The 20,457-nt window shown below is 44.3% G+C and overlaps 2 protein-coding genes across 3 annotated transcripts in view; one reads left to right on the top strand and one right to left on the bottom strand.

The window, feature by feature from the left end:
* The window catches only part of LOC111271611 (pyridoxal phosphate homeostasis protein), an 84,728-nt gene that overhangs the window by 14,377 nt on the left and 49,894 nt on the right, over positions 1-20,457 (top strand). Inside the window, exon 2 of one of the 2 annotated variants that reach the window (XM_022852540.2) lies at positions 20,172-20,237. The exons of the other annotated variant lie outside the window; for it this stretch is intronic. Coding sequence (XP_022708275.1) covers positions 20,172-20,237 — 66 coding nt within the window. The remainder of the gene's footprint in view (positions 1-20,171; positions 20,238-20,457) is intronic. 2 annotated transcript variants of the gene reach the window in all.
* Positions 602-8,281, bottom strand: LOC147751977 (CCAAT/enhancer-binding protein gamma-like). Its single transcript, XM_086972973.1, has one exon. The coding sequence runs from the start codon at positions 7,471-7,473 to the stop codon at positions 7,108-7,110; it is 366 nt and encodes a 121-aa protein (XP_086829099.1). The 5' UTR covers positions 7,474-8,281; the 3' UTR covers positions 602-7,107.

Here is a 20,457-nt window from a genome sequence, read left to right on the forward strand (position 1 = left end):
GAATCAGCTTCTAGACGGATCAGAAAATACTTGGCCTTTATCGAACAAAAAATCAGACAAGGAAATCAGCAAATACAAGCCGCTATTGCAATTTAACAGATGTTATAGCTAGTACAAGGGAATTCGAGTCATCTTCGCTTGCGCAGGAAGCTAAAAATCGTTTTGTGCCTAACTTCTATTACATTGTATACTGCTAAAGTTGACGATAATCGACTTCACCATTCAATGCACCTTATCCACCAAACATCAAATGAACCTGGACAAAGACGACCTTTGTAATCAAAAGTTCTCTCATCAAGATGCCTTCTTTAAGCATCTAAATGTCTTCTCCTGCGACTTCGTCACGCAGCACTAAACCTATATCAGAAGCAAAAAAAAAAGGCATCTTCAGTGAAACCGTAGACGTTAAACTCCTCAAGCTGAATCGACATTGCAACAGTCATAGGGGTGTCACTAGAAATAGAGACTTGAAGGGTTTATAATTTCTGTGACAGTTCTGCATGGCAAAACGCAGAGAAAAGAAATAATGTTTCTACTATTGACTATAATTCGTATGCACAATAAAAGTTAGCACTGTAAGATCAAAGAACGACAAGTAATGTTATTGAGTGTGTATCACAATTACACCGATATAATTTATTATACTTATTATCGTTTTTATTTATTATATAATTATATATCTTTTTCCACTATTAACCATTTCTCTGGCCATTATCATCACCATTGTCGTCGTCATCATAGCGTTACTCAGGTTAAGCTACCATCGTTTTTCAAATTATTATTATCATCTTTTTCTATCTATAATTACTACCCGGGGTACCGCCATGGCCTTTACGCTTCCTCCGAGAGCTCCGTTGTGACACATTACTTTTCTATTATTGTCCCTGTCTCTTTTTGTTTGAGTGAATTTATAATAGTATCTCGTCTTATTTATTATGAACTGAGGTAGAGCACAAAGAGTGGAGTCTCCCAGCAGAATTCCTACCGTAACCCATTTTTCCACCAGTTATTCCATTATGCATCCTATAGCAATTGACCTATATATTGTATTATACGATATTTTCTTTCCAGCATTCGGCTCCGTTCTTCTGCCGGTTATCAGTTATATATTCACCACTGAGAACTCTCTAATGTGTCATTTTTGATCAATTTATGCGATCTCGGAGCTTGATCCTGATCTGAAATTCTCGACACAGCAGTGTTATATGCAACAATCAGTTGGCGCAGACGTCCAAACAATTGCCGTCTGCTAGCAGACGAACTTGCCTAGTGATTTTCTATCTGTTATTATTTTTTATTTGTAATCCAGACAGCGGGACCTGTTTAGCACTTTAGAAGACCTTTCGCATCACACCGTTAGCCTAGTCGATACAATCTTCTACCGAAGAATATCTTGCCATCAACTGATTGCCCCGCTGCAATGTTTTTCATTTTTCCACTCAACTAGCAGTTGCTCTGTCCTTATTTTAATGGCCAGACCAGTTGTCATCTGTCCCCCCGTTCGCCCTCCCCTCCCCGTATCACGTTAGGGCAAGTATAGAATTTTAAATTGTTTTGACTTAATTGGCGTCTTCCCACTTCGCGACAGTAGATCCCGGAGTCACCGCAGACGAATCGTTCATACAGTTGTTACATCCAAGTCATACATGGATGTTCTTTCCGCTATTGTTACTCTCTATGTAATGCACTAAGTATGTATACCGTTATTTCGTTCACCGGCATAACCATCGTCGTTATATTATTGTTATTATCATTATCTTACTTAAAAATTATTTTCGCTAACGAACTGACAATGGATACCTTCGCCATTATGACTAGCACTCGATAGGTCAGTGTGATGAGCTATCGACACAGCGGTTACAAGCATTGGTATCTTTTCAAAATGTTTGGACTATTGAAAGTTCACATATTTTCGAATAGGACGTTCCCAATTAGGACCAGCGTCGCTCGACATCATAAAATATACTGTTTTTCTTCGTTTGCGTACTTGCGACTGTGTACCTTCGCTCAAGCACACCGCCCATCGCGTAGCCGTTAGGCAATGCCGGTCTGTGTGGGTATCATTTTCTATTCTCTCTAATGTACTCCACTTCTAATTACCTACATGCGTTCCAGTCCGACGTCCGGTAGCGCCGTTGGGCATTCCGTCAGACCCATTTCTAATTACCTAAACTCAATCGATTTGCCCCTAGTAACGGGGGGCAAGAGCTGGATGATCCTATATCTCCTTTTCCTAGTTGATAATAACGTACATGACAGTGCCCACTGCATCTTTTTTCTGGCTAACTCAGAATCGTCTTATGAGACCTTCGCTGCAGGTAGCCAAGATTTGCGGGATGTCCTTTATCTGCCTTTGCCCGTCTAGTCCTTTTCGCCTTGATCTGCACACGTACAAATCGCCTCTTCCCTCTGGGACTTTGCAGGGCTGCCGCGTCACATTGAGATCGGACCCTACTGATTCCTTCACGTGGGAGCTTTTTAGTCTCATTCTATACGTAGCTTATTCGCCATTTTTGTCTTTTGTCTCGCACTCCTTTCGAAGTGCGTCAGAGTCGGCGTATTTTCTACAGTAGGAATAATTCCATCGCAATCTTAATGTATGTATGTATGTATGTGTTTTTTTTTGGTTGCTTGTTTACGAGCACGTACGTATATATAAGTTTCTTTAGTATCTCGTCACTTTCATGCGATATCATCTGTCTGACTGCTATTCTTCTTGTGTCAGTTGGGCGTGCAGTTGCTACACAATTAAAAATTGTTTTTTTCTCGTTCAGACTTACGCAAAGTCGATACGACGATATACATGTGAAACGGTCTTTACCTTGATACTATCATTTATCATCTTGTAAAGGTCTTTTTTCCGATAGTTATCCACTTCACCTGTAGAGATTACGCTCGTCTATAGGTGCTGGATATTTCGATAGATATATATATATATATATATATATATATATAGATATATATCTATATACATGTTGTGAAGGCGTATATTCCAGACACCCATTCCGAGCTCTTTGGCGCCAAATAACTTGATGTTTTGTCATTATTCGCTGTTGCTAGCATCGGGTTTTATTTAGCTTGTCCATATTCAAGCTTCCATTCAATGTTTGCTAGTCACGACGTTAGTGTTTCGTTCGTTACTGCTGCAGTGTCGCTTGTGCTGTAAAGCGTCAAACCTCATGCGCGTCTTTTTTCGTTAAGGGAGCGTCGTTGCATCCGGTCATTTAAGCTAGCGTTGATATATTACCTTTATGATATCAAATGGGTTATATTTTTTTTTAACCTTTATTTTTTGTCTGCTTGAAACGCCAACATCCAACGAAGTTCCATCAACAATGTGTGACGGGGACAATTTTTACGGGACAAATACGGGGCTAATTTAAAGAGTGTCTTGGTCTATTATGATTACCAGTACATTCCATCAAGTTTTTCTTCGTTGATGAGCAAGCTTCTCAGAAACGGGTGTCTTTCCGAATACAATCAAGTTGTTCACTTAAGTAAAATTAAGCTAGAAAAGGCCATCTTTGTCCATCCTTAAAGTTTCTAAAAAAATTAGGATAGACCTGCATCGGAGTACTCGAGCAGACAGGATACAATGGACTATATTTAGCTAAATCACTTTTCTCCTATTCAATCCATCATGTATATCTGGGCTATCGCGACCCTATCGTTGCCATAAACCTGACGTGATTGATGTCCGTGGTCGTTAAAGTTCATTCGCTGCGCGCCACACGAAGAAGGTTCTGAAATCTCGCCCGATGCCGTGCGAAGCTTACACTGCCAGCTTCAGAGCGCGCGGGTCCTGGCATATGCTTCTGATTTTCTGGTGTGGCCTTTTTGCTTGTTGCAAGTGAGCGCGTGCGATATTTGTCAATTTGGCAATGTTATCAAATATTCGCGTTCAGCTTTTTAAGTGGGTAATAACTGGCTTGGTTTAGTTATTGAATAGTCCTTCAGCGATCACAGTTAACCGTTGTTACCGCTTAGTTTTAAATTATTGCTACATTTTTACAATGATCTTGTCATGGTCAGTTTGCTAACCGCAATGTGAACGCCTATGCCTAATAGCAGGAAAATGGCGTCGTGCTTCATCGGGATGACACCATTTCCTAGCCGAGGGCGATTGTTAGTTGTAGCGATGAAAAAAGCGATGCAATCATTTTCTGGGTGGAACGACTAGAGGATAGTGGTTAACCCATCGCCAAGCGACGCTCGACGACACTCCATTAGTAGCTTGTTGTTTACGTCGTGGTGCAAGTATATCGCTACCCTATATGCACCTTGCCTATTTGCTGTCTGCAAGTAGTATGCCTCAGCATAGTCGCCTACTTGGTCCTGTGGTTCTACCGATTCTCGCGATACCGGCAATAGGCGCCAGGCCCGTCGTCATCATCTTCGACGCTGCTACAATTTCACCAGCTGCTAATGTGATGTTGTCATCGGCGAACTACTTACTGCTCACTGCTAACGTATTGCTCCTCTCCGTAAACGTCTTTGCCCCTCTCGCGCTCGCTCGCTCGCTCTCCCTCTCCCTCTCTGTTTTAGCGTTCTGTGTCGCCTTCAACCTGCCGCAACCAACAGCGCGGCCAATGGCTAACGCCGCGACGCTTGCCGACGGGCCAGAGAAATCAAAGGGTCGCCACAGCGCGTGTGAGTGAGGGGCCTCAGGACAATGCCACTAACAGCAAAAGCTACAGCCGATTGTGAACGGGGCCGAATAGCCGTGCGACGCTCAACGATATACGATATTATGATGATGCGATGGACGTGGCCACCGCTACCCCGGCAGTTTTTCCTATATAGTGACAGTGGCGATGGTGATGGTGAGGCTTTAGCCAATAGCGATAGCGACGAAGAATGCGAAAGAGAAAAAAAAGACCGATTTGACGCGGTGACGACGGCGATACCGGTGGTAGTGTCGCGCCAGACTCGTTCTCAATGTTATACTGACTACCTCCGACAATGAGGCAGCCACTACTGGCCATGATCATCGCCGTCATCGTCACGTTAGCGGCGTCGTCAACGTACAACAATCCTAGCGCAGACGTTCGCCAGCGACATGGACACAAAGTCAGCTAGAAGGTAGCGACGATCATGGCTGAAATTTCTCGGTCGCTATTGTCGTCAGAAGCGGACTGTTTAAGCGGCGCTCCTGTTCATCTGCTTTGCGCTTTGTCCTTTCAATGGATATGCTGGTATGCATAAAGGTAGAGAATTAAATGATTAAAATGACTGGGCGATGATAAGTAAAGAGGACGGACTAAGAGACGAGGGGCTTTACTTAGCGCTATGCCTGCAACCCTTTTATATATAATCGTGATCATCGTTCGAGTTGGGGTGATGGCATTAACATTTACTATAGCAAATATCCGTGACTGGTGCCTCATTTTTTATACGGTGTTAGCAGCAAGAGCAGAAGCGCGGCGGCGGCGACGGCGACGGCGACGGCGACGGCGGCTAATGTGCATGGCTGGCGATGTCAACACTGTGTAATTACCCGTTGCTGATGGCGCTGTCCAGGCGTTGTGCTCTGTAAATGATACAGATGTATTGACGGTAGGGCGGGGGGCGGGGTGTCTTCGAAGAAATGATGATGACAGATGTAGATAAAGCAAGCAAGATGTATTTACACTGATAGAGAAGAACTAACATTGACAAAGCTTGCTACTGCTGCTGTGGCTTATCATCATGGTCAAATTGATGCTGTTATCTTTCCTTGTTGTTGTTGAACTGTACGAGTGAAAAACTCGGTAATTTAGACAGGAACACATGATACTCAGCTGGTGCCATATCGTCCTAGGGCTGCCTATTCTATGTTAATAATCGTCGGACTCTGCTTGTGCTAATTTGCTGTTGTTGCTTGTCGTTATCAATTTTGTCAAGCAAATATTGAGAGGTTTTTGTCTCTTTTTTAAAGTCGGCCAGGAGAATCAAGGCCCAACATGTGATGACGCTCTTGTTCAGTAGTCGCCACTCGCCATGTCAAGTTTTGGCCCCGGCAATTTCCTGGTAAACGATTTCTCCATTGTGTGTTGTGTGGCCGAGTTCCCTATGCCGGCGGAGAGAGGCGCTCTAACTTGGGGACTAATCAAGAAGATGATTTCTTGGGTCTAGGACGCAAGAATACGCAAATAGGGCATTTTTGCCTCTTGATTTTTCTCCTGCATTCAAACATCTGCATGGTTCAATGGTAATTTTGGTGTATTTACATTTTCTGGATTACAAGATTGATCGTTCTTTGAAACGTCAATTGTATCTATGTTCATTTACGAGAGATGATAAAGTCGTCAGAATCCTTAAAGCCACAGCTGCTTTCCGCACATTTCGCACTACAACTCTAGACTTCGGTCTTTGTATTATCTTGAAGAATAATCGTTGATCATGTTAGGTTTTCGCGGTGGAAATAATGAATTATGTCAAGTTATGTATAGCAGCACGTTGAGATGAGGCGGGAGAGGGGCGTTCTTCATGTTCGAGGGTTTCGGTAGGCAGAGAATGATGGGCCGTTAGTTAAAACGATGCAAGCGATTGAGAGTGTTTAATTCCACTACTTATATTGCACTAGTTTCAATTTACTTCTACGTCAGCACAGAGCCCCACCGGACCATGACACTTTGATATCATTATTCTTGCATACTCAAATTGTTCCGGGCCTAACATTTTTCCGCCATGACTATTGCCCAACGACGAAATTCATGTCGGGCATTGCTCGTTGATGCCCTTACCGAGACGTTGCCCCACATTGTTGGCCTCCAGCGCCAACTAACTGGTACTAAAGCAGTCGTAACGCACATTCGAGCTCGACTAGATCTCGCGTTCTGAGAACCCGATTTATGAAGTGTTCTGCCTCGTACCACGGATTATTTCACAGATAATCGAGATCTGATTTTTCTGCTTCAGTCGGATCATTGGATCGAAGTTGCTATCTCCCACTTTACTCTTTTTCGATGGCGGGACACCGCGCGATATCAGAGGTGTCTTGGCGTGTAATGGAGGTTGCTGCGGAATTTTCTGTATTTTGCTTGTTGCTCTAATTTCTGTGTTGTTATAGTTACTTTCATTATTTTTTACGGAGACCGCGCTTTATTTACTACTCTGCACTGCACTTTACCGGTGGTTCTCCATGGTATCGTCATCGTGGAGGAAGGTCAGATCCATCTGCCTCAGCTCGAGCTCGCCCTGTGCTCCGGCCTGCTGCAGGAATAGCGTCTTATACACGTCCAACTTGCTCTTGAGTATCTCGACCTGGCGTACGAGATCTTCGTGCTCCCTACGCAACTTGGCCACTCGTTCCTGCGTCTGCTGGGCCTTCATGCGGCTCTTGGTGCGAGACTTTTTCACCGCCTCGTTGTTACGCTCCCGGAGTCGCCGGTACTCGGCTGAATCCTTGTCGGGTTGTCCTTTACGGGATGTCATATCGTCTTCTCTATGATCGTGGCCACCACTATTCCTCTGGGAAGGTTGGTGTATCATTTAATCGAATCTACGGATAGGCCCGCTCAAAACACGACGATGCGCAGCCTGTATGCCTTGCAACGCAATCGCTACTGTTACAGACTTCCTACCACTACGAGGCTCCGTTTGGGTGGCAAGACACGTCGCGTGAACGAAAATTTTGAAGGTAGTCTTCTTTACCGCCACAACGATTACGTGATCATACGACGCGATGAGACAAAAGGCGAGGGTCACACATAGTCACCTTAACATTAGACGAGCATAACGCGCACCAACCGAATAAATAGGCGGATAATAACAGCTTTCCTTTGATGTCTTTTCCTTAGGAACACTATCACTAATTAAGAGACGATACACTATTCTCACAAACTTAAATATTCTGCTTCGTCCAAGCAATAGCTGTTGTAGGCAGGTCGCACTTATACACCGTAGTCCTCTAGTTCGGGTGGAACTGACGCGTTGCAACTCTTGTCCAAGTTGTTTTGAAGTTAATGTATTTGTTCAAACTGTTTTGGGTTACCCGATAGAACACGTGTGCACGTTTTAGCCAATAATGTAGTAATGGATCGGCCCTGGCCTTCGATTAGGACAAGTAAGGCGTTGGCACTCACCTAATATATATGACAATATACTTAAATGTTTCCCGATTGCCCTTGCCTCCAACGATATGGATCAGAGCCTATGGCACGTCTTTCGTCTCGCACGATTTGTTACACAAACAGGAGCAGCCCTGCTGACCGCGTTCGAAGCGAACAACGCCAAGCCACTCGAAGGATTGCTTACAAACTGGGCCACATCACAGGATCGCAGGCAGGCCACAAACCAAGCTAGTGGCTACGGTGGCGCTAGTGTCATGCTGTTCTCCTCGACTGCTCGCAGTCTGCCCTTTCTCTGGGACTCGCCGCTCGCTGGCCGACAGCCAATGGCGGGCTTCTCCAAAGAGTCGACAGCAGCGGCAGCAGCCGCTGCTAGCTGCGGAGGCTGATGTCAACTGACGTCAACAGCGCCAGCAGCCCAGAAGTAGCTGCAAGCCTTACCAACGACGAAAAGGGGCTGTTCGTTGGCGCAGCCGGCCGAGCTGCCGGCGGCTTCAGCGTTGGCAATGGCTGCAACGGCCTCTGAGTAATATGAGGCAACTTTGTATTACTAACTAGAAGTATAGTGGAAGAGTGTTCTGGCCTCGCCTAGCAAAGCCTTCGCCGCGGCGGCAGCTGTGGCGAGCGAGAGCTTGGCACGGGCTTCAGACGACGGGTTGCGGGTTGAGTGCTGCTGCTGTGTACGGCAAGCTTGATGGTGCGTGCCTGCGGGATGGGAAAAGGCCGGTAAGGATGAGGCAACCAGCCAGTAGCTTGATAGGGTAGTTGGATCGCCGTCGCCCGAGACTGAGAAGCTGGATTCCGATGCTACAGAGGAATTCTGAGCGAAGCAAGCAAACTTTGATTCTGGCGAAAAGTCGGAGGCACACATCGAGGGCCGTACAAACAAACCGACCTGACCGTGTGCGTCGGGCATCGTTGGGCGCATGCGCCTACAGAAGTCTGCTGGCCAGCACCGTATGCGAGCCTAGTAATGGAGTCAGCCTGGCTAGTCCTAACCCACACTACCGTTACCGCGTTCTAACTGATGTTGGTGTGGGACTTTTCGGGGTGAAAGGGTTCTACTATGGGGAAAGACTAGAGCAGTCTGCCCCTGATTTTCCCAATTGAATCGCACCCTTGTGGCTGCCTGACTCGTCCGTCTGCCCCACGGTTTGTGCCCAGATAGTCAGCCCGGAAGAAATAAAGGTACGAGAAGGGTGGAATAGAGGGAGGCAGAACAAAAAATACAGAGAACGATAGGCTAGTTTCTCCAATGGATCGTTCTGGCTGGTAGCTGGTGACTAAAACCCAGGGCTTTAGACACGCTTGTACATACAGGGAGGGCGGGCTGGCGGGCTAGCAGGACTGCGCTAGAAGCAGAGCGTAAACGACGGCCGCCGTGGATCAAAAGGATGTGTTGTAGTAAAAGCCTAGTATGGGTAAGCGTTGGTTGTGACCGGCTCTAATGACTCGACCACTGACTGGGAGCCGCTACGGATCGACCAAAATCTTGCGAAACGTCTCGCTTCTGTCCCCCCAACAGCGGTAAGCCCTCTTACTTCGCGGTGGGTCAACACCCTTCACCCCTGACACCCTCAGCGGTTCTCCCAACCAACATATGTACGTACAGCTCTGCTGGCAACCTAACAGACCAATAGTCCGCCCGGCTGGTACATCCCAGTTTTCACCCCTATACTCCGATGCCCCAGGCGGTCTCTACGCGTTCTACGCTCCAGTTAAGGTTTCTAGCTAAATACGGGCTCTCGTGTACGATGATGGCACATAGTGGGTTCTTCTAACAAAGGCCTAACCAGTAGACTTCATAGTGGCCGCACAGGGTACGACAGCTGGCAGAAAAAAGCGGGGGCTTTGGACATCCACGCTTAACAGCACTGCGTAACGCTTTTTGTCTTATAAGCTATTCTCTGACGCTATTATCTGCGGATAGAGGAACAGCAGCAGCAGCAGCCTTCTAAAGGAGACTTCTCCCTCGCGGTATTAGTGATGGGGGTTAAGCCGCCGTTACCACTGGTACTAACCACGAGTCGAGGCAGACACGGTGTTTACAGCCGCAAGTGCTGCCGGCCTAACGCGACAGCCATGAACAGCACTTTAAAGCCTAAAGTGTCATAAGGACCCGCCTCTTTAAGGCGGTGGGTGATGGGCTGACGGAGAAGTGAGAATTTCCGACGAAAGAGGTGGTCGTAGCCGCGACAGGAAGATCTTTATTTTTGCCCTTGAACAATGATGCTGAAATGGAGCAATTGCTGCTACTCACGGGAGTGGAGCACAAGCTGTCCTTAGAGGGTTGCAGTAAAATTCAAAGTGAACGCCGACTTATGGACGATTGTAGCTCGTCGTATGTGATACGGTGTGTAAACAGGAGACAGTCCCTGATCAGCGTTGTTGAGGAGACTACCGATTCATTTCATCTCTTCTGCGATCATACGATTCGGGCTGGGAAGAGGTACTAATATGAGAAATTGAGCTGACCTCGAGCGTACTTATTACGCGGTAGATGGGTATGAGCCTAATTAGGATAAAATCTATAATATAATAGCAAGAGCATAAAGCTATGAAAAACTACACGTTAAATCGTATCAATAACGTGGCCATTTACAAGCACAGCCGGCTATTTTTAGAGATTGTATTCAAACAAAAACTATAGTGACAGACTATAATTTTATAAATATTCGTACAAAGCTATGCCACAGACCTGATTTAGTTCAAGAACAGAGAGTTGACTGGCTTCTGTTTTTGGGGAAGTTCAACGCTACAGATCAACAGTACATTGAGAGGACATTATAATCTGCCCATTTTGAAACTAAAGGCAAATTATACGTGAGTGGCTTCGTTACAGGCGCTATGGTCCGCTATCTGTGTCGTTGCTCGCAGCGTATAGTATTCGGAGGTTAGCGTTCGAAAGATGACTGGGTATCGCCTAGATTTGCGCTAAACTAGTCTACATATGGGGATACTGTATGTCGGTTCGTTATCGCGTAGAAAGCGCTGAAGGGAGCTTCTGAGATACGTTCTGACTGATCCAAAGAAGCATCATCTAGTACGTGATCTCGCCGTTCGAAAGGCCCCACGACTTAAATGAAAAGTAAGAAAAAATGAGTAAGTTATATTCTGCTAGTACGAAGTTAACTCGACTGGCGAACTTTTTCAGTTAATCTTGACAATATTCTATTATCAGTTAAAATATCTCAGTGAGCAAATAGTTTCTAGCCTAACGTCCTATAGGTAAAAGCAGTGTTGACCAGAAAGATATTACCGAGAGAAGCTGTGATCATTTTTGAGTAGCATATCATGTACTCATTAATAATAGGCTTCTGTCAGGTCTTCGAGAGGTAATTTGTCTCATATTTGCTGGCACATTTTTGTCGCGACCACAAATTGAACACTCGCCAAGAGCTTCACTCACTATACCGTTAAGGACTTTGTCATTTGGCACCTCGAGCAGACAGGCCTAGCTGATTTGACGAGCGCTGACCTATTGGCAAGTATGTATCTTGTAGAAGAGCAATGACTTCTTTGAAGTTCCTATCGTCAGATTGCGGTCGAGTTGCTACATCCACTTATATTGGTCACAGAAGGGTATCACTAACCTGCCGTTGATTTACGCTAACCAGCTTCAGTATGCTCTATCTATGTATGAAATTAGCCTAGTTGAAGAGCACCAATCCCAGTTACACTGCTTTGAGCTTCACGCCTTTAACTATACAGTAGTAATTCTCTGAATGGAGAATCAGGCCAGTCTGTAATTGTGGGCCACACGTAGTGCATTATGGATCCCTTGTATTGTTCGTGTTAAACAAGTTTAAATATCGACGACTTAAACGAAGTGGTTGTTCTATCAGACCGACGTCGCCATTATGCGCTGCTCTTGAAACATCGTTGTAAAGCGATCACTCGACGACACTGAGCGTCGCCAGCTCTGTCCAGTCGCGTCCAAATGTCCATCAATGTCTATTTTTGCGGGTGTTCTAAATCGTATAAGCTGCATGCTGACCATACATTTTATACGTAGGTATTGGGCGGACTTCGCCTTCAAGGAAAAAAAAATCGAAAATTTTACCTATCAACCGTGCTATGGCGGATCCATCAAGCTATGTTGACAACCTGTTGAAGGCGCGCACGTTACGCAAATGCCACAGTGTATAACAATGACACGAAACAACAAAACTAATAACAAGCATCATGGTAACAATTAATTTCCAGACGAATCTTTCCTGAACAAAAATGCTTCCAAATCGATGCTGAAACCGCCTAAGGCAATGCTGATAACTACCATTCGATATTGTTTTCCATAGATGCTCTTCCTCGACACTTCTTCATGCTCATAGTACTTGTCGTCGCTGCTTTAATTTTGCAAAAATAGTAAATCGTTGCCATGCAGTGACATAATTAAACAGTACAATCCCTAAGTTCTACCTGTAATAGCATACCCATGATAGTAGATTTCTATCATGTTTAGGAAGTAAGATTAGAAGGCTCCAAACCGGCCCGGAACCATCTATATAATTAATTGTACATTTCAAAGAATTAGCGGCCGGGCTGATTTGTCTTGGCCTAACCCAACCCACATTTCCATCTACCGACATACGTAACGTCTGAGGAACCATAGTATAGAGCGGACGAAGCTGTTAAATGTCAGACAGAATAAGCTGTAGATAGAGCCATTGTTAATGTCAAGATTAAATTTGTGAGTTCGATGAAAAATTCACTGACGCAAAAGGAGAGATCATTGAATTTCAAGGACATGGTTATTTAACCTTGTCCACAGGAATGGGTGATTTGTATGTTAGTTTTTCGTCGATTTGGCGCTGCAAATTTCCTACTGGAAACTTTCGATCTTGACTGTCGTACCAGTACGATTAAAGTATGTGCGGGTTTGCTTTAGAGCGCGCAATCTCGTTCTTCCGCAGACACGAGCTGAAGATCTTACTTCAACTTAAAATTCAATTATTTAAACTTGGTCATTATGAAGGTCCAGCTAGGACGGCACATAATAGCTATAGTTACAGATGGAAAAGGCAGGTGGCCGAGGCATTCGTTCGACGACCACACCGCTTCGGCAGTGGAACAGCATTCGATATTGGGAGCTCGTTAGTTAAGGTCATCTTAAGTATAAACGGCAATACATTCATTTGGTTGCTGTTTTACTTCAAACCGTACAAGCAGAACATATTTCTGATAATCTAGTTTTCGAATAGTTCCACGTCCCGAGTAAAGACGACTCACTCTCAGTGTAACGTATGTATAGACGTCGTGTGACTTAAATGGACCTCTTTGGGTGCATTGCCATGGCAATTATGGGCGTCCGATCGCCGCTGGCAAATCGCTATCATGACACATAGCTATCACAGTTAGTCGTTGATAGAAGACATGTGGGTATAAAAGTTACGCAGATGACTTGAGCTAGAACGTTACTCTTCCGCGTTACTCATATCTGTCTATACATACGCGTTGTATATATATCTGTTTAATTAGCCATCAACGTCGGTTTTTTTTTCTAAATTGTAAACTTAAATCTTAATTAAGCGTAAACCCACCTCTAGAAAGTGGAACCAATTTCACAAATTGGCCTTTTGTGAGCTAGTTGTAGAATACACGAAGTTCTGTAATTCCGCATTGGTACTCTTTACGCTTAAATAAATACGTTCATTAACAGAAATACGGTAACGCTAGTAGTAAAATCAAAACAGTATACACGTTCATCCCTATGTGCTAGTACATGTCGTGTATAACCTCCAATAGCGTTTAACGGAGCTACCTATACATTAGTATACTTTTTCCAGTTAAAGAACAAACCCTAACACCGATTTCGTGGTCCCCGAACGCGAACCGTAATCCACAACAATCGACGAGGCAATAACACCTTGAACCATTCATACGACCTCTACCTGGATAGCGACCTTTAACGCGGAAATGCCGCAACTCTATTCGACCTCTACACCAACTGCTGTAAATGCCACAAGTAATCCAGTCAGCAGCAATTATCAGAGCGACCCTTCGCAACTCCAGGAGGAGTCATTGAGCCCCATGGTGGAATAGGCTCATCTAGAATGATGCTTCAAACCATAGGTCGAAAAAAACGCTCTGTTTAGCCCAGAGAAGTTCAGTTAAGATTAATATATCGGCCCTCATATATCGTTCGCCAGCGTTCGATGTTGCGAACCCCTTACACTGGCAGGATATATCATGATGCACGGTAACAATTATAGTGTGTACCATTCTTCACTTCCCCATACCCCTGCTTTGCATGTTAACACATAATGTTAGTACTCCTCGTTTGGACTAGCAGCTTTTTGTCTTGTTTAGATCGTATTGTTTGTTGGTAACCTTTTGTTGTAGAGATTTATCTTAACAACAAGCCGCCAACAGCAACGACAAACGGCGTCGTTTAACTGACTAATAACTAATGGGGTAACTATCGTCGAACGTGAGAGAGGCGGAGAAACGTGCACGCGTGGGCCAGCACGTGTCTTGGTGCTGAAAATCGCTGACGTTGTCGCCAGCGGAAAACAGCTGAAAAAGTGCATTCTACTTCGTAGCTGTCTCTGCTGCAGTGGAGCTGATAGCCGCTACAACTAGTATCCATATATATATATATATATATATATATATATATATATATATATATATATATACGCAATCGCTCTGAGGCAATACAAGGGTTGAAGGCCATGGAAAGATAGGCGGCTGCCAGCTTCGCCATCTGGTATCCCCAGTAACACGAGTAGAAAATACAGATTGCCAGGGGGCCACAGAAGAAGCACAATGGTCGACTGTCGACCCTTCTAGTGCAATCCAACTGATGGCAGGAAGCTTACCCTGGACCCAATGCGGCTAACAGCTGTGACAACGGCCTCGAATGTTGAGGCCAGCTAATGAAGTGACCTTGCAGCGGCAGTGGCACCGCCGCGCGCGGGACCCACTTTATAGCCATTGCATAATACAATAGCTAATTGTCCTAGAAACATTTTGTACTTAGTGTCTTGAACGAAGAAAGTTTAAGCAGACTTTCACCGTTTTCTGACGTGCAGTCAGCGGCTTCTGTCAGCTTTGTACCAGTTGATTGCGTGATAAATCGCTGCTCGTGCGTGTCACAGATGCCTACTTTTCTCGCTGTGCGCGATATCTCTTTCTATGAACGATGCATAAATTTCAACTAAATTAGATGGATGTAGTGGTGTTAAATATTTTGTTTGCCGTACTGTTTATGCTTTCATTTTTATTTGTCAGTTGAGCACGATGCAGATCGGGGAATGAAGGACGAAAAGATGTGTAAACGGCGGTATTAGATACTATGCTAGTACTAGTAGGATGATATGAAAGGTCGTCGCTGGCATCGAGAGTTTATGGCAAGTTAGACGAGTCCGTAAGAGGCGAAATTTTACGTTTTAGTTACGAAGGGTGGTAAACTTCTGTTAACGGTGGGCATTCCGTAGTTATCGGCGTTAGACGCCTATCAGCGGCGACACTGAGGTTCCGTAGTGCCGTTAGGCATATATATGTATGTACACATGTAGGCTATAGGTTTGCCTGACCTAACAAGTTCAGCGGGTCTACTCTAATGTTTAACCGGAATTCGAATCGCTGAAATTTAATATTTTCTTTAAAAGTACTGACGAAAGCACATTACGAAGTACTTAATGGACGTTAAACGGAATCGACGAGGTTACAATAAGTAAAAGTGACCAATGTTCCCAGCATACGATCTGAAGGTCCTTTTTAGAAAAGCCTTTGCTGAAATGATCTTTTTCAATACCTAGAGGCACCTACGTTTATTACAAACAAAAGCGGTGCACACGTCCACTGCCGTTCGTAGGTGCTTAACACTTAAGTGTCTAAGGAGAAATGGAGGAGTTCGTAATTTTATATAAAATACACAGAAACGAGATTTACAGAACCTTGTTCATCGATCACTGGAACAACAGAATTTTGCCTTTAAAATACATACTTTTTAGCAAACGACCCGTGTGTTGATCTCGACTGTAACTTGAGGCAGATTCCGAATAAATGACTCTGACTTCAGTTAGATATCAGTTGCACAGGTGCGGCCATTAGGTGAAATTGGTCAGAATGGGCATAACCGTCTTTCACCGCCTGTCGACTGATAACAGGTTCCGTCGAAGCGAAACTTCGTCACTTCCAACAGCGACGTCTGATCTATGAACGAATTTTTAAAGATTTTTCTCTATGACAAAAAAAAAAAAGCTATTCACTTGTCGAGAAACTGGTCGATGCAAATAAACTAAGAATTCGTTTTATGTGGTAATCGATATGCCTACAAAACAACAGTTGATAACGGATACATTCGCTTGAACCTGCCCTGTAGATGTATCTCGCCTCTGAATATACCTGAATGAATATATCGCAATACCTGGATGTAATAATTTCTCGATAAACCGATGCTACGGTCCATTTGTAATTACTATTTTCGTCGAGTGTTCCATACGTCAGGCTCCCTTCTTGTTCTGGGCCGGCGAAAATGGCTCAAAACTATATGGCAAGAAAAATATTTGCACGGGGAAAAATCAGTTCAAACTAGGCGTTCCTAGCGAAGTTAGAGCTTTACGTAGCCAGCCTTCTAAGCCGTTATAGTTGCTGGAAGATTTAAGGCGTTATATTGCTTAAGGGTATGACACGTAGCTTGCACTGCTAATGCGTTTGCTGAAAAATTATGGTTTTAGGCGAACGTATACCGCTGTTATTCAGTAAAAAACAAAAAAAAAACACTTGATAATCATCTTCAACTGATCGACTAACCCTTCATGGTGTATATAGTACACAACCAATGCGATTCAACTAGCAGACGTTATAAACGTGATAGAGACTATTTAGCAAATCAAACGTAAATATTGACTGTTAAAGATGGCTAAGTCCCAAAACGTATACCTTAGTTTATGTCGTGAACAATACGTTTTGCACGGAATATAATGGCTTCGTACGTCCATGATTAACCTAGAAAATGATGGATATAAATTATATGGCCCTTTTTGATTATGTCATTAGACTGGTGTTCCTTTTATAGCTTTATCTAGTTTTTGCTTAGCTCGTGCTACGACAAGAAGGGGCATATATCTCTCATCAAGTATTTGATCTCTTACTTCAAACAATCTGAATAGAACGTTGTTCGGCTGTACCAAACATGTTTCTTATTTTATAATCCTATATACCATCAATTTTGTTGCTGTTATAATACTAACTTCTACAGTTCATACCAGAAAATCAGAAAATAAGTTAAATTTAAGCTGGTGACGCTGGCTGCACTCTCACATATGAAATCCTACCGTACGTTTTTTTTCCATCTCTGCTATGTACGTTAGCCCCCCACTTGTTTGCCTTTCGTTTTATAGCGTTTTTCATATTTCGTTAGAACATATTATACAAACTTGCTACTGAAATGGTTTACTAAAATTGGTTCCACGCCACAACAATGACCGTCCTTGTAAGATTGAACCGATATTGATTCGAGTTGTTTGAAGCGATTCACTTAAATGGATGAAGAAACACCGGCAACGCGTCGCCGTGACCATCGGTGTAACACGTTGACAAATTGTCGACGAAGACGCAATAGACGCTTCGCAGACAATAAGATAGCCCCGAGGGTAGCGGGGAAAGGGACTCGTAGTGAGGGCATCTATTGCTTTTTCTTGTCGTCGCCTACATCGGAGATGGCAAACACATGCTGGCCACATGTTTGTGTTTACGTGTGTGTATGTGTATGATGAAGGTGGGCTATTCAAAACAGATCCTTCGGTGCGTATCGTTGCTGCTGTTGCCGTAGAAAAAAAAACTGTTTTATACATGAAGGGACTGATGAACGAAGGACACGTGTCTGTCAGAAATCAAAGAACAGAAATTGTTCTACTACTCATTGGTTGGCCGAACGGTTTAGATTAAAGGAGATTTACTCAGCGGGTTTGTGAGTAGGTCAGAAGATGTTTTTTCATAAGGTGGGTCCCTCACCCCATCAGTAAGAAAAAAATCGAAGATGGCACATACTTCTTTTAAGATAAGATTCCGTCTGAGCTTTTGAATTTCGATTGTCTGACCTGACAGGGTTGTATCCAAAAAATTTCAAAAAAACAAATGTGCAGCCCGCGCATATGGGATGTTTCGAAATCGACAAAATTAAATGTTTATACCAGCAGCACATTATCATCCAGTAGCAATCGGAAAATGAGCGTAAGTTATATAATGCAACGCGACCATTTTTGGTAATATGTGTTCCATATTTTGTTTACACAAATAATTAAACTAATTATACTTTATCACTAATGTAATAAGTTTCGTAATCTAACTGATTAATTTCGTCAATATTATGATCATAGCCATCAACTTCAAGCACGATAGGACAAAGGAATACCTTAAATGCGTAGACAAGTCGATAGATAAAGACGCACGCTATTACTAACCCGGTTAGTGATTGACTCCATCAGTGATCAGGCGGCAGTTCCAATCTGTCCGTTTGTAGGCGCTAGTCACTTCAGCGATTCTTTGTCTCACTCGATAAAAGGGACGAAGTGCCATCAGCAGTAACTGTCAATTAAATGTAAAGTTTCGACTAGGTAACGCCTTAAACCCCGGGCCGCGCAAACCCGCTTACCAAGTTCGGGCTGCATCCGAGCACCGTATTACATTCCTGCGCTACTAAGCCTTACTGGCAAACTACGCTTCCTCTGCCAACTTTTTCTCTCCTAGCGACGACAGAATCTGCAATTTGTCCGCCGTCTCCGCTTTTTTCGCGTCTGATGCTCGAACGCATCTATGGAAAAAGAAATTTTCTATATCTTGTTACGGGTAGCGATATCTAAGAAAGATATTTCATGAAAAGTTCCTAATACTGAAGGTGTAACGGTTTTATTACTGGCGCTGTTACCGTTTCTTGTTTGGCTTTATATCGTTACTTACTGTTGTAATAAGCGATATACGACGCTGGTGCCGCGGTTGTCAGCTCGCCGGCGCTTGTGACCCCACCGGCGCTGCAGACTGTCCTGGTAAGGTACGACAAAAGGTAAGTCGCTACCAGGCGTTAGGTACTTACTAGCTTGAGCTGGCCCTACTACCGATGCCGACGCCACGCCAGATCCATTACCTTTGGTGCCCACCTGGCCACTCTAAAGGTGTACACGTGGATGACACCGAAGCAACGTTTATGGCGCTTTATGGTGTTACGGCTAGTGGCAACAGGATGCAGCAGCGATACCGGCCCCCGTGACATCTTATGGTGCTTATAACAGCAATGTACTGTTTAGCCGGCATCTTTTGGTGCCATTCTCTGCTAGGTCTAAAAATTGCCGCAACAATTAGTACGATTAGTTCAAGGCATAGTATGAGACCAACAGGCAGACAGAGCAGTTCGGTATCCAGTCGCCGTAAATCGTGACTGATCCTAGATAGACAGCTTTCGATGCCCAGATAACATCAATGAAGGCAAAAAAGCAACAGTAACAACAACAACAACAACAACAACAACAACAGCCCTAGCCCCAGATGACGCCGAGTTGCTATTCATTACTGATTGCCTATAGCCGGTTGCCGGCTAAACAACAGAAAGTCATTGTAGTTGAGAATTGGCGCAATAGCTCACGTGACAGTTTACCCTACTGTAAGACAAGCAAAGACCGACGAACCACACGGTACTACGCCGTGCTAAATACAAGAGCCGTGTACCCGCAATGGGTGCGCTCTTCACAAGAAAGACAAGGTCACCCTGGCTGTCACGAAGTCCCATCAGGGTGTCTGGGTTGATCCACCGTAATACCAATAGTTCAACGGGACTACTGCTTACCGGTAGGTGTACCACGAGAGTTCTCGCTGCGATTATTGCTATGGCCGCTAGACAATGGTCGGTGCCGGTAACAGAAGCAAAGTTTACTGCGGAACGCAACAGTTTAATTGTACGCATGATTGAGACACACACATAGGCAAACAAGGCACGCCGGTAAACAAACGAAACACAGAAGTCATGCCTGTGTCTGGGAGCTGTTCCGAATTATACACATGTACCTACGTTTTTTAATGCGCCCGCATGTCTTTATGCAACGACTAATTTCTGTTTGTTTGTACGTATGTTGGCCTGTTGTTGCAATTGTGTCTAATTGTTTACTATCATTTCGATAGGTAACGACTAGTTTTGATGACTCATATACTGCGCACCGTTTCACTGGAGGACTTCAACATAAACAGGCAAGTAGTGCTATAAACAAATGGGCCAAGAGATGTCATGGTAACAGGCAAGGCCGATTAGCCGATATAGCATTAAGCTGGTACCGACAGAAGACTAGTGCAAAGAAAGTCAAAAACTGTTGCCAGGGTCGAATAGTCGATTGAGGATTGGTTGCTAGCGGAAAACCTACGCGCTAGCCGGCAAAAACAGCAGATGTCTATGGGAGGGTTACCCACTGAC

This window comes from Varroa jacobsoni, unplaced genomic scaffold (assembly GCF_002532875.2).
Source record: "Varroa jacobsoni isolate VJ856 unplaced genomic scaffold, vjacob_1.0 contig00794, whole genome shotgun sequence".
NCBI lineage: Eukaryota > Metazoa > Arthropoda > Arachnida > Mesostigmata > Varroidae > Varroa > Varroa jacobsoni.